General features: G+C 31.2%; 1 protein-coding gene across 11 annotated transcripts; it reads right to left on the bottom strand.

Moving 5' to 3' along the window:
* Nucleotides 1-283: 283 nt before the first annotated feature.
* On the bottom strand, nt 284-14,161 carry Aldh-iii (Aldehyde dehydrogenase type III). Of its 11 annotated transcripts, XM_076316970.1 has the most exons (13): nt 12,614-12,877; nt 9,763-9,892; nt 5,082-5,116; nt 4,798-4,941; nt 4,623-4,718; nt 4,303-4,524; nt 4,066-4,229; nt 3,764-3,994; nt 3,469-3,669; nt 2,883-2,998; nt 1,479-1,614; nt 1,253-1,406; nt 284-370 (listed from the first exon to the last, which is right to left on the bottom strand). In XM_076316970.1, the coding sequence occupies exons 1-13, from the start codon at nt 12,614-12,616 to the stop codon at nt 350-352; spliced, it is 1,653 nt and encodes a 550-aa protein (XP_076173085.1). In that variant the 5' UTR covers nt 12,617-12,877; the 3' UTR covers nt 284-349. The 11 variants fall into 11 exon arrangements, 9 of the variants coding, with proteins under 9 accessions (XP_076173085.1, XP_076173084.1, XP_076173086.1 ...); XM_076316969.1 differs by lacking the exons at nt 284-370; nt 2,883-2,998 and adding an exon at nt 2,029-2,144 and having other exon boundaries at nt 949-1,406; nt 12,614-13,011; XM_076316971.1 differs by lacking the exons at nt 284-370; nt 9,763-9,892; nt 12,614-12,877 and adding exons at nt 8,402-8,593; nt 8,783-8,986 and having other exon boundaries at nt 952-1,406.
* Between the last annotated feature and the right edge of the window lie 480 nt (nt 14,162-14,641).

The following is a 14,641-nucleotide window of genomic DNA, read 5'->3' as shown; positions in this document are numbered from 1 at the left end:
CTAAATAAACTCGCGCGTATTATGCCTATATTCATTTCAACATTTATTGCGCGCCACTTGTGTCAACGTTGTAAAATATACATAAAAATATTTTTTGTTACTTAAAGCGAAAGGAAATCTATAATTAGATTTATCAAATTTTTGTTCATGATTATTTGAATATTCAATGTCCCAGCAGTGAAATACGACAACTAAGTAATTACTTTTAGTAAAGTATTTTAGTAAAAAACATTAAAATAAAAAACAGCTACTTTTCAAAACGGAAAGAAGTTGACTACGTGAACAACGTTCGTAAATCTATAATTGCATTTTAACGATATACATATATATATTTATTGGGAGGACTCCGTTACAAATTTTCTTCTTGAGTCTGAAAAAGTTATCCATGTGTTATTAAATTCTTTAAATTTCAATCAATAGTTTTATTAATTAATATCTCATACCTTTGTTAATCAATATATTAAATATGTTATATTTAATATTGTATACAAACATAATTTTAAACTATATTAAGTGGAAGTTAATCATATATATTTGAACGTAAGCTACTCTACTTATTTATTTCATTCATCAATTATTATCGTAGTATTTATAAACATTGTACAAAAGTTGAATGGTTTAATTACAGTAATATACAGGCCTTTTAGTTATTATTCTATATAAGAAATGAAGTAGTTAACTTAAATGTGACTAATTAGGAAAATTAAGACAATCAGGGATTTTGTACAGCAAGTCTTATTACCTTTATTGAGCCATCATTAATCAGTGAAAATTCTATATACAAACTTGCAATTTTCGTTAACTTTTAAATTATGATTTTAAACATCAATTTCTAAACCAGAATTTTAAAGAACTCATTACCTAAAATTACACTTCAAATAAATGCAAATAAAATCAATATACTCTTTCCAATTTCGACTACTATAAATTTGTTTAATCACTGTAATTAAATGTGCGTAATATTTTACGATGCATTTTTATAGTAGAAAATTTTTATATGAAAATATAATATAATGCAAAAGTTCATATTATAAAAAATATATAAAAATGTAATCAAAGTATGGCACATCCTCAGAAATCGAGTAATTTGTTACGAATCTATATTAATTATAAAACTGATTCTATAGATAACAAATTTTAATAATGTGCGACATGGCGACAGCGATAATTTGTGCAGAAATGAAATTAATATTTTTTATAATACTATAAATAAAAATTATAGGCTGCATTAAATGCGCCTCGTTTTGTATACCTTCAAAGCGGCTGTAACGCCAAAGGTAACGAGAATTCCAAAACCGAACGCTAAAAGATGAGGAATGTACTTAATTCCTGGTATATCCGGTCGTTTTGCCATCAAATTTTTTAATAGAGATAATTTCTTGTCGGAGTACGGTGGGTAACGACATCTGTAATATTCAGTTATTCCGTTACAAAGGATTTAAGAACAATTACAAATAAATTCAGAAAAGATTACTTACGATGCCAATGTTTCTGCAACTTTGTTGTAATCTTTAATAAGGCAGCCTTTTTTATGCACAAATGTATCATAAGTATACTTTCCATGATAATGTCCTATACCAGAAGATCCAACTCCACCAAATGGCAAAGTATCCACTGAAGGAACAAATTTTTATGTGTATTTGTTATTTTATTCTTGTTTCATATAGTACAAAATTTCATGCAGGACTTTTTTACACAAGATTATTTACATAATCTAAGATATAGACTGTAGTATGTACAATATAGGATACATAGGTAAAATAAAGAAGCAAAAGCATTATTGCAAAGTTATACAAAAAGCAAACATAACATGTAAACTATATAGTAAGCTGCAGAAATTATTATAAAAATGAAACTGGAAAAGGAATATTTATTAGTAGAGAGTTATGAAACATGTCAAAATAAAAAATAAAAAACGTTTACATGTAAACAGGTACACAAAAATTACAACTTAGTATCTATATATTTAATTTAAAAATTTCTCTATCAGTGAAAACTAAAGATTATAAAAAACGAAAAGATAAGTACCTGTTATTTGCATTATTACGTCATTGACGCAAACGCTACCACTGCTTATATTATCAACTAAATATGATATACCTTTTTCTTCTGAAGTAAATATATAAAACGCTAATGGCTTCTCCCTGTGCAAAATATATGTAATACTATGCAAATTATTCAAATAACTAAATGACAATTTATTTGTGATCAACTATAATTCAATCTTAAAGGGAAAATATATTTTTGTAAATTTGCAGGAACAAGAGAAACTTTTTATCAAGAAAGGTATATTTTTGGTAAACAGATTTGTTTACTTATATAAACATTTGATTGTGTGGCATTCTATACAAATGAATTTGAATTCAATTGTGAAATTGGAAACTATTATATATACAAAGTAAAATAAAATATCAACCACTCCACTATTCTTCTACCAACCACCATCATTCCATTTTGTAAGCACCACACGTGTTAATTTTTAATTACTATGTGCACTAATGTAAATTGATAATGCAATAGAACACCTACCACACCCACCTAAATTTCATTCAACAATCTAATTCCATACAAACATTGTAGAATAATTGTGGGAAAAGAAACTTCAAATACTTTCAAAAACTTCATGCCATAGTATAAGGATATATGTACATAGAAGTAATAGATGTTAAAATTCAAACATATTTTTAGTCAAACGGAAAATAATGCATATCATTAATCCAGTGCATATTTTATGCATTAGAGAAAAAAACTGACAAAAATATGAACAGGCAATACTAATTATAATACCACTATTTACTAAGAAGATAAATTGTGAGAAGATTTGTTTAGTATTTCTACATTAGCATGTTATTTACAAAGTATTGCCTAATACTCTGACTCACCAGAAAATTGCATTATCGTTTCATTAACTGCTACATTTCCACTATGAGTCTGATTTATTATTAATTCTTGAACTTCCTTGTCCTTTGTAAATATATACAGTACAAGTGGGATATCTCTATATATAAGAAATTAATTACTTTTGTTTGTAAATAGACAAGTATGTATTGCAATTTTGCAAAGAAAAAATAACAAAAGAATTAATGCATCTAAAACAAATCATTTCCAAAATTGAAATAAATATGTATTGAAAAGTACATATTTAAAAGTATGTATTTTCATACATTTTTCTCTACTGAAAAAAGTAAATTTATTTTATACACAAATTCATTTCGTTTATTTTATACACAAAACAATAATTATAAAGAAACAAATACTATACTCTGCAATTTATGTAATCTTGGAGAATTAAATACAGGTTTTTCTAAAATTTACATTGTCAATATGTATTCATAGAAATTCAGTTATGATTCATACCGAAAACTGTACAATATAATGAAACAATTACATAATTTGTGATTAAAGTTTATATTTCAGAATATTTTCCCTTCATTATTAAGAGTATGAACAAATTTCATATGTACTTACCGGCTGTTTATGAATTTAATTGCTTCAAAAGTACTATCCACGTTTAAGAGGGGTAATATCGGGCCAAATATTTCATTTTGCATGATGGGATCTGTAGGTTTAACATCGACAAGTATAGTTGGTGAAATAAATTTTTCAGTAGGATCACAATGTCCTCCCACTGCTATTTTACCATTTCCACTTAAATATTTTACAAGTCGCCTGTAAAAATGTCATTAAAATTGTACAACGAAGAGTTATATGAAAATGTAAAACACTTATAAGGGAAAAGAGTATATTACGAAATTGTACTTACTGGTAGTGATTGTCATTAATTATGCGCCCTAAGTCTGGACTTTCCTTAGGATTATCACCATACCATTCTTTTAAAACTAATTCTGCTTGTTTTACAAATTTATCTCTCACTCCAGGAGTACAGAGTACGTAGTCAGGTGCAATGCAGGTTTGACCAACATTAATACATTTACCCCAAAGTATTCTTTTTACAGCTATGTTCAGATCTGCTGTGGGATCTATATATACTGGGCTGTAAATTACCATAATTTGTTTATGTTACATTTTCGTAAATGAATAAATTTATAGAATTAAATGTAACACCTTTTGCCACCAAGTTCTAACGTAACAGGTGTCAAAAACTTATTTGCTGCTTGATGAATAATTTTTCCAATTGCATTGGAACCTGTATAAAATATATAATCAAATCTTTGTTTGAGCAATTCTGTTGTTTCAACGACACCTCCTAACACTACATGGAAACAATCCTATAAAAAAAAATAAAACACAAATTTTAAAACATATGTAAGAGATAACTATATTTTTGGTTGCAAAACCTACTGTATCCAAATATTTTGGAATAATTCTTGACAGAAGTTGTGATGTAGCACTGGATACTTCCGATGGCTTAAGAATAACACAATTTCCAGCAGCAATTGCACCTAGCATAGGAATTAAACACAATTGCATAGGATAATTCCATGGTCCTATAATAAGAACTACACCGTATGGATCATTCCGAATTTCAACCCTATCGAAAAAATTGACCATTGCTTTTGGTGGCTGAAACATATGTGTACTTTTGAAATATCATATTTGCATTGCCATATACAGTAACTTTTACATTCTACAGTTGTATACAAAATAAATATAAAGTAAACCTTTTCAACAGCTGCCCATTTTTTAATATTCATAAGCATATGTTTGATATCTCCTTCTATAACTTGTATTTCCATAGCAAGAGATTCGAATTTAGACTAAACATAAGAACACATATAACATATACATATAATATGCGAAAAATATCTTAAAAGTATAACAAATGAAATACTATACCCTGCCTAAGTCAGAAGTTAAAGCAGTTAAAATTTGTGTTTTATATTCCTCTATCATAAGAAGCATTTGTTTCAACTGTTTTATCCTCCATTCCAATAGTTTTGTTTTACCACTATAAAAAGCATTTCGTGTTTTCTCAACGAGCTGAAAAGAATTATGGATTTAGGTACACATTATGATATATAACATAAAATATAATTGCAATATGACTGTCTAGTAGTTTTTACTTTAACTAATTGTAGTTACCAATACAGAAAACAATTTTAGAAGAATAGTATACTTACGCTTGCATAATCTGTCATTTTTTTATTAGATTGTGCTGAAATAAAAAAAACATATATGAGCAATTGATCTAATATATATATATATATAGTACAGTAATATATAAATACAATAATTATTATGTTTATTGCTAATTTTTTAAACTTGCTTGGTGAAATATTAAGTTATTAACATAAATAATAGTAATACAAGTGCTAAGTAAATATGGAAAGAAATTTTGTACTTTTGAAGACAAATAAATACAGAATAAAACAAATACAGTTATATTTCCGAACAGAAATAGAAACGTTTAATTTGATTAGGTGTCTCAGTAAACATTGAATAGTTATTACCATTAAGGATAACATAAAAATGTACTGCATAATTAATTTTATATTGTCATTCTTTATAGATATGAATTTCATTCATTTGTCTATACAATCAATTTAATTTAATTAATTTTTAATTGACTGGTGCAAAATTTTTAACAAAAATATTGACAATACATCTTCATATATACAATATATAGAGCAGAATAGTGTTAAAATTACGTAGAAGTAAATAATATTCTTCGTGTTTATTTTTAATATTCTCAGAAAAATATCTGATATTTAAAAAGAATTTTCAATATTTTGTTTGATCATTTACCTAACATTGTAGAATACTATACAATAAAATTCAATTAGTTAGATAGTAGGGTGTTCCAAAAATCTCTATCTCTTTTGGTGAAACATGATAAAATTTTATAAATCGTGTCTATAGATAAATAATTTGTGAATTGTTGTACAAAATTCCAATCAATTTTAGTTTCTAGTATATAATTATATAAACATTTAATAGTAGAGACAAAACATTGAATTTACTCAGTCTTCAAAAAAGATAAAAAATTATCTGTTAAGAATATATATGTAGAGTAAGATAATACTATAGATCTTGTATTTGTTGTTTAATTGTGTTCGCATAAAAACTAATTAATGTTGCCAACTTCCAATACTTCGCATCCAAAGCCCAAAAGCAGTATTCCAAAAAATTAACATGAATTACGGAGCTTTTACATTTTTAGTGATGCAATTTTAATAGGATTATACGATGTATTTAAAAACAAATGACGCACAGATAGATTGTACTACATATCATACTATCTTTAATACGTAGTATGTACGATATTCATATCATACGATAGAAGTGCAGTTTTAAGTAAAATAAAAGATTTGTACTTTTATACTATACTTTAAAAAAATGTACATATATTTCTTAATAATTGCAGATTACGAGAAAATAAAACATACATTTATGATAGACAATTACTTGTCATTGTAAAATAAAAAAGTTGTTAATTCAAATACAAGAAAAAAATTAACAATTATTTTTATCAATAATCATGTACAAGAAGGATATTAAAAATTGATGTAGATAATGTTAATTTTTTCTTAAAATTCATCTATGTACATGTAAATGTAAAAAATATAAAAAATTCGAAACAGTTGGCAACACTATCTACTTGTACTGACGATATAAGTATACATACATACAATATACCTCTTATTCCAGAGAATGACAGGAGAAGACTGAAAAGGAATTCTTCAAATAGAAATGTTGCAATCTGGTTTACTTTGTACACAGCTTAAAAGATAAGGAAGATATGTATATTTTCTGTTTCATTACAGATGGCAGCACTATATGGATTAGACTTTTATATCGTTAAAAGATTCTTTTGGTAAGGATGTATTATACACGATAATGTCGCACATATATCGCATATATATATACATATCGCAGACGAAATAAAAAAAAAATATTTTATGTTACAGAAATTGGTGTCACACGAGCTGAAATACCGACTTTGTTGTAAAACATCAGTATCTATAGAGGGATCTCATCGTTGAAGAACGACGGTCGAAAAACCATATTCAATTCAATTCTAAATCTGTTATATATTCTTGTAAAAGAAAAAAATTTGTTTGATTTAACAATACTTAAATATATGCTCATTGTAACAATAACATGTGAAACATCGGTTTCGGAATAGAAATTCATTGAAACCGTCAGCCTTCTCAGATTTCGTAATATCCTAATTACTATTTCTTGTAATTATCAACAATTTTCATCAGACAATAATTGAAATAATTATTAAGAATTTCTCTTGTGTAAATAATGGTTCGAAAGATTATTTTGCTGAAATATTCTTTGTTCGTGAAGCAATTTTTCGGTTAGATCGAACAGAAAATTGAACAAACTGTAAATCCATGACGTTACACTCCTTTGAGAGCATGTATAAACATTCCACAACCGAAAAAAATGTTCTCTACCTCTGGAGGATCTATGACGAACAGATGTCTCGACTTTGGGCTTATCTCCTGGCTATTCTTGGACTATGGAACTTTGGAATTCTATATTCTATGGAACCAACCGACCCAATTCTAGATACCAGTCGATCCTTCTGATTGCATTTGACCGATGCTGATCACTGATTACCGTTAGTCAGTATCGATGAACATTTTTCCGTTTCTAATTGAACTATTTCCTCTTGTTTATTTCATTTTCTTTTTCACTTTATCCCTACGCAAGTGTATTTAACAAGTAATTGTATTTTTATTTTTATTTTCATTGTTACGAATATTTTTTTAAGTATATTATATCGAACGATGGTAATGTTTAACGGGCCACTCTTTTCGGCGGTGTCGGCCATCTTTTTCTTCAATAGGGCTCACCAAGAGGAAACGGAACCGCTATTTTCCCAATTTCGTTTAAATTTTTATAATGTAACTGCTCGACAAAACTGAACGAGAAGATCGAAGGAACTTTGATTCCTTCCATCTCCCTCTGAGTCTTCGCTCGCAGCAACCTCCACGTAACGAGACCCGGTAATCGATATTATTCGTGACAAAGGATTTTTGCTCGTCGTGCGTAAAAGCGAGTTAATTGGCTGCCAAGTTAGAATAGTTTCTTAAGGTATACGAATAAATAGATACACTGAGAATAAGCGAGAAAGAAATACATAGCGCCCTGGGTAGGGATGTTCGATCTAGAATATTGTAAAAAAATGCTGCATCCGCTACGATGAATTATCCAATGAGAAAAATTAAAGTGTTTCATACGTTACAATAAATAGCAACACAAGAAACTCGTACGATGCATAAAAATGTGTTTTAATAAAAATTGAAGATATTCGTGGAACTCTGATCTGTGTGAAAATTGTATCTAGTGCTTAATACGAATCTGTGAAAATATTTACAAACCACGAGTTACATACATTCACTTTGTTATTGCTAAAAAAAATGCTAGAAAAATAGGCGAAGAAGAATACTTGCAAAAACAATTTCGAATGTTTCGAAATTCGTACCAATGAAATTGTCAAATAGATTTGACGATGGTTCCACGGTAATTCTGACCGGATCGTTCGAACGTTGCATTTTTGGTATTGTTATCATTTTCTGAAATTCTGAGGCTCGACTTTTTTTTTTTAATTCAAAATTTCTAAAAATTAGAGACCAGAAATAGGGTTAGGATCGTTGCTGGCGCGTTTCACGCTCCCCTGCAAATTATACATAAGTCGAGATCAAAGCGATTTTTAAGGGCCCATACTCCCTCGTACCGATGGCCAATTAAAAATTAGGAAATTGTAGCGGATTTTCAGTATAATATTTTACAGAAATTTTGCATTAATATTTGAAAATTTTGTCGTCGGATTTCCATTAGCGTTACGTCCTTCTTTGATACTTACTTTTCTTTTTTACCGTATTAGACCAATTCCAAGTATAGCACAATATGATGCCTTTGAAACGAAAATTTATGTCGCACGAGTATTGCACACTCGGTATATAGTACTTTGCTTTTTAACGACACTAATGATCACCTAGCTCTCGTTGATTCTTGCACGAAGGTAAACACGCAACTAATTTAAAAGAGGTTTTTCAGTTAGTTTTTATAGCCATCACTTGCTATAGTCAACTTCTTTCCGCCTACCAGAATTCTTGACAATAGTGAGCGGTGTAACCTGCTATGTAATATTCATTAGACAGAATAAGTACAGTGGTTAAAGTGTGCGGAGTGGCCATTTTGTTTTGCTTTTTTTTTTTTTAAAGAATGACATTAATTTACAATTTATCTTATTATTTGTGTCATACGGAGACAAATTCGTACATGGTTCTGGACAACTGCATTCGAACAAATGTTTTGTAATATTACGAATTGTTATTTAACTGATAACGAATTGATAAAATTTCGTACGGATAAGAAAATAAATTATCTTGGTAGATTTCAACCGATGCAGAGATTTTATAATACCCTAGAACGTGAACTAATCGAAACTCGAATCGAATTTGCGAATATAAAACGACTGAAATACTACAAAAAGTTACTATAAAAAAATTGATTAATCTTGAATTTCAAACAACCGTTAAAATAAACATTCGTAGAGTATCTATTTGTTCTTTTACCCATTGTAACACAACAACCAGTGTATTTTCAATTTCACGATGGTACAGTAAGTAATCCCAATATGTTTCCCCAATGTGTCATTATTTTAAAAATGAATAAAATAATATCATCGCTCATAATTTTAATCTATTTATCGAAGACAGCGCGTATAGTCGAATATGCGAAATTTAATCGTTTTTCTGAAATCGACAAACCAGGGACACATTGTTCGTATTATTGTTACACGGTGTCACGTTAAAAGTTTTTTAATTGTGCGTTACTTACTCGATTCAATGTTGTTCGACAACTCTGGCTGCATATCGATTCGAAACTCCTTTGGACCTGTGTGTTCCGTATCCGCTTCTGTCGGCGACGACTTTTGGTTTTCTTCTGGCACGTCAAGTATTACTTCCGCCTATAAATATAATACGACAATTGACTGCCATACTCTGGACAGATGACTGTTAAGTCTGAGGTGACCGAGATCAAACGTTTCAACTACCACATTTTGTAGCTTTCCTTCGATTATAAAAGTCGTTTAATGGAATGAGAAGATCTCATTAGTATCCGATAAAAAAGATACTAATTTTGCAGCAATAGAAGAATTTGTCCTCTGGAATAAAAACGAGTCGATCGAAATAAATGATTATTGTTTCGAAGCTTATCTGGTGACCCAATAAATAAGATACCGATTTTCGAACGATGAATAGTCTAAACTCATTTTATAAACGAGTTTATTGAAGCGAGTCTGAGTCGGAGAATTATTGCCACCACGATGAAATACATTATTTTATTCGGATCGTTGAATATTAAGAAACACGATCGATTCAAACGAGAATGAAAGATAATAGGGTAGACAAAAGTCTTGGAAAGAGGACGTGGTATTGCATTATAAATTAAAAACAACTTTTTTCACCAATAACTTCTTATTGATTTGTCGAGATTGAATATGGTATTATTCTCAGGACAGTGTAACTTCGTTACTTGTGTAGGCTTACCGATATTTAACTTACATAGTTACAGTTTTTATTCTATTCAATAAGAAGCGTTTATATAATTTAATTTACTCTGCTTCGACAAAGGACGTTGATTTTTGCACACCGTGTACTTTTAGTTTGAATATGTGCACACTGTTCGTAGGACGTACACTAAAAGATAACATTGAAAATGATAAGATCGACGACCTGTTTAAATTCACTAAAGAAACAAAGATTGTCGATCGAATAATACGACAATGCTTTAACATTTTCGCTGGTAATAATGAAGGAGTTGACGAGACGTTGATCCATATTTAAAAACAAAAAGAAAAAAAAATTCATTGTTTTCACAACCAATTCCGGTAATTATCTGTTGCATTATGCAAACAAAATTCACGGAGAATTGAGGTGTCTGTGCAAAATATAAAGTGTCGTATAATTGCTGGTACAAACGGAACGTTGGTGATTCTATATGAAAAACTGAATAAAAAATGTAGAATAAAAATGTTGTTTTGCTTATTAAATTTCTACGAACATTTTCTAATGTATTATTTTGTAGTTTCAATTTTTCCTTTTAATTGTTCATCGTTAGTTATGTTTCTAGAATGCACCATAGATTTAACAAAACTCCGTAAGTAAAATTCAATATTGAATCGGTTTAAACGTTTTAGTTTTCGTTTAAAAAATTTCTCACTTCACGACTGAAATGCATTGCCATCAGATGCAACACCCGATGCAAGAATCGTGTCCGTGTATTCTCGATTGCTGTTTGTACTATGATAGAAACTAAAAGATTGGTAATACGATAGAAACTGAAAGTTCGATTTGATAAACGTAAGAGAAGAGTAAGAATAATACAAAAAAGCGTAACATCGACACTGTTCACACACGTAGCAAGTAACACAGCAATGTTTTTAAAATACGCGATAGTAAAAATAACCTACAGAGAAATCTATCGAGTTGAATCTTAATCGCGTACTTGATAAACTTCCAAAGCCATTTTTCTTGAAAACGAAGCCTCGTACGAACAAATTTTATTCTACATTTTTTATTCAGTTTTTTCGTGTAGAATGTTGTTCCCGTTTTTATCACCCGTGACACGACACTCTTTATATAAACATCCATCACTTTGTGATATATTATTTATTTACCGTACAGTGGTGACACTGGTAATGATTTTCCATGTAATTAAATGGTAAACAAATCCCGAATCGTGAGTATCTTGAATACGATATTCGTGTTCGTGTTGACGAAAATATGGAGAGACTGGTAGATATAGTTATGGTGTTTCCAAGACTTCCCTTTCTCCAAGGGGAAATGAACGAGCAAAAGTAGACACACTAGTTTACTATATTGTTGAAAATCGTTACGTGGACGGAACGGAGTCATTTGGCGAATATGTGTATTTATATTTTCGAAAGTAGCCTAAGTCAATATGTTTAACCTTAAAACGTTCTTTCGTTCGACTAAACACTCGAGGTATTTGAGTGAAAAATATCCCGAACGGAACACATGTTTTTAACTTTATAACACAATGTCTTCGACAATGGAAAGAGAAACAAGTTTCTTATGGAAATAATAAGTATTACGAATACTTGTTTGTAAAAGTATCTGGAATAGCGACCGTTGACTATCGAGAAAAATATAGTTCGTCTTTCGAGTTATATTGTCACAATTATAATTCTTTCGTTTTATTTACTTACGATAAAGCCACATTCCGTTCTTAACAATTTTACGAAGTACTGCACGGAAGTTAGCGATGTTCTCGATATTAAGCGACGGGTCGAAAAAGACCCGAGCAACCCACAGCGCTCGTTGCGTACATTGTTTTCTATTTCACTGTAACGTAGATCGATGCAACACCCGGAGAACGATAAACGAAATATTTCCAGTATTTACTACCCAACCGCTGTCATAGTGACTCGCATAAATGAGTTGACATCATCTTGGTAGTAATGTTTCTGCTAAGAAAATACACCGAGAAGAGCCAGAAGCTGTCCCAAGGATTTCGTTGCGATAAATGCAAATAATGTGATCGCGCGAAAGTTCCTCTTGCAAAATGTTTTCAATCAGGTGGTAAAGAGATTTCAATGGCTGGATAGAGAAGTACGTTCGATCGTGATCCACGGCACCTCGTTGCGATTGAATCGTGCACTCACCATTTCGATCACTGGAGATCACGTGCTCTTGCGACGAATCTCGGAACGGCAGAGAGAGAAAGAGAAGAAACAAAAAGAAATCGAAATTATAAGAACGCGCGTGACGAAAAAGAAACCACTGTGCGGTCGATCGTTAGACGAGTCTCGACGCAGATCGCGCTGTCTGGATATCGAACGACGATTGAATCGATTTCAGAAGCGACCGAAACGGAAGTAGCTATAGGGGGGACGAAGGGGAAGGGGGCAAGTTCATCGTAACGTATGCATCGAGTCAAAAATGTCGAGGTCGGGTTTATTTGCATAATGGCAGCGAGTGTTTGTCTTCAGTTACACTTTTATTTAACAATGCAGTCACCGCCAGGAAAATTTCGGACACTCTTCCACCATCCGCGAAACAAGTCAACCCTTTTTCTCGAGTGCGCGAACGTTCTTTCTGAAAATATTTAGCGTCGATTGGTTGTTGACTATCGTATATTAAAATTATAATATGTTTGCTTTTGAACATTTATCGTCGTGGACTCGACGATATCGATTAACGCGTCCCTGGTGTCCAGTAATGTGTATACGAACGAAAAAAAAAAGTACCTCGCAATTTTGCTTAAAGAACATCGCATATTACCCGAGAAATTAAACCGAGTTTAATTTAAATATCGTTCTGAGACGATTATGTTGTAATTTAAATAATAGCGCAGTCCGTGCTCGTAGCACAATGCTAACATCGATGAGAATTTCAATTGTAAGCAAACTCACCGAGAATGGTTCGCAATTAACATAGAAATCTGTGTCGAATTACGCAACACGTTAGAGTTACTGCACAAAGAAGCGAAGTAGATAATAGGTACGTGGTGCAGTCGCAAAATTAGGTGGACACCATAGACCGGAACGTTTCTTCGTCTTCTTGCGGTGGTTTCACCACACTTCCGTTTCCTTCGTTCGTTCCTTCCTTCCTTTGTCGTTTCGCTGAAATTTTCCGGGATACCGTGCTCCATTGACTTTCTTCGAACTTTCTCTTCTCGACGAGATGTATCCAGCCTTTCTAGCGTGTGTATCAATTATCGTACGTAAACCGATATCGCGTAATCGAGAAAGTTTAGGTAGATACGTAATCTCCGTCAATGTTATTCAACCCCGTTGAAACACTTGGCGAACTCACGATTTTTAACACTAAAACCACCGACCGTGAACGTATTACTATGTGTATCGGATCGCATACGTATTTTCCAAGTTAGATGAGAAAAGGACAAATTAATTTACGCGTAGACCATTGGTTGTCTATTTTGATCATTGTCCACGAATATTGTAGGCAAAGATACCAATTATTCGTTAATAATTGAGTAATTTTAAACAAAAGTTTCATCGACAAGTCAAATTGACCATTTTAGTAGTTTCAGTGTTGAAACATCATCGTTTTTCACATTATTTGAATTATTGTCCGGAAAGGAAAAGAAAAATATTATCGAGAAATATTAAAAAATTCAAGTTTGATGGACAACGAACAAAAAGGAAATGTTTCCATTAAAATGTTGACTGGCACTGTTTTGGAAATAGCTTCAATTGTAAGTGTACTGGGTCTTCACGAACTATACTTCTGGTAAATCTGCAATGACGATCGAACGATGTCGATTAATCCTTATTATAACGTAAGATTACGATGCAAAATTCGCTCGTGTCGCTGAGCAGGTTTCCAATTAAATTACATAAGATTAACCGTCAGCAAGAAAATTTGTTTACCATTTCTTGCCGATGTCTTGATAGTTTTAATAAGCGGATATGCTTGATTAGGGTTTACGATCGTGCATAAACGACATAATTACTTCACGAATGGATCATCGTTATATTTCTCTCAATTTTACCGTTACTTCGAGCTTCGTTTCATTATTACGTAATTTTGAATAGCTTTAGTTCGACGTTACCGTTCTTTTTGTTTAAAGTTTGTCTTGTTTCCGGGGAAGAATCGATTGTGCCGTCGTATTTTTTCCATTGGACGTGAAATCCTTGCACCACGTCAGAAAACTGCAACTTTTAAGT

Source organism: Ptiloglossa arizonensis, chromosome 7 (genome assembly GCF_051014685.1).
Source record: "Ptiloglossa arizonensis isolate GNS036 chromosome 7, iyPtiAriz1_principal, whole genome shotgun sequence".
Classification (NCBI taxonomy): domain Eukaryota; kingdom Metazoa; phylum Arthropoda; class Insecta; order Hymenoptera; family Colletidae; genus Ptiloglossa; species Ptiloglossa arizonensis.
This window is presented reverse-complemented; position numbering and strand designations above follow the sequence as displayed.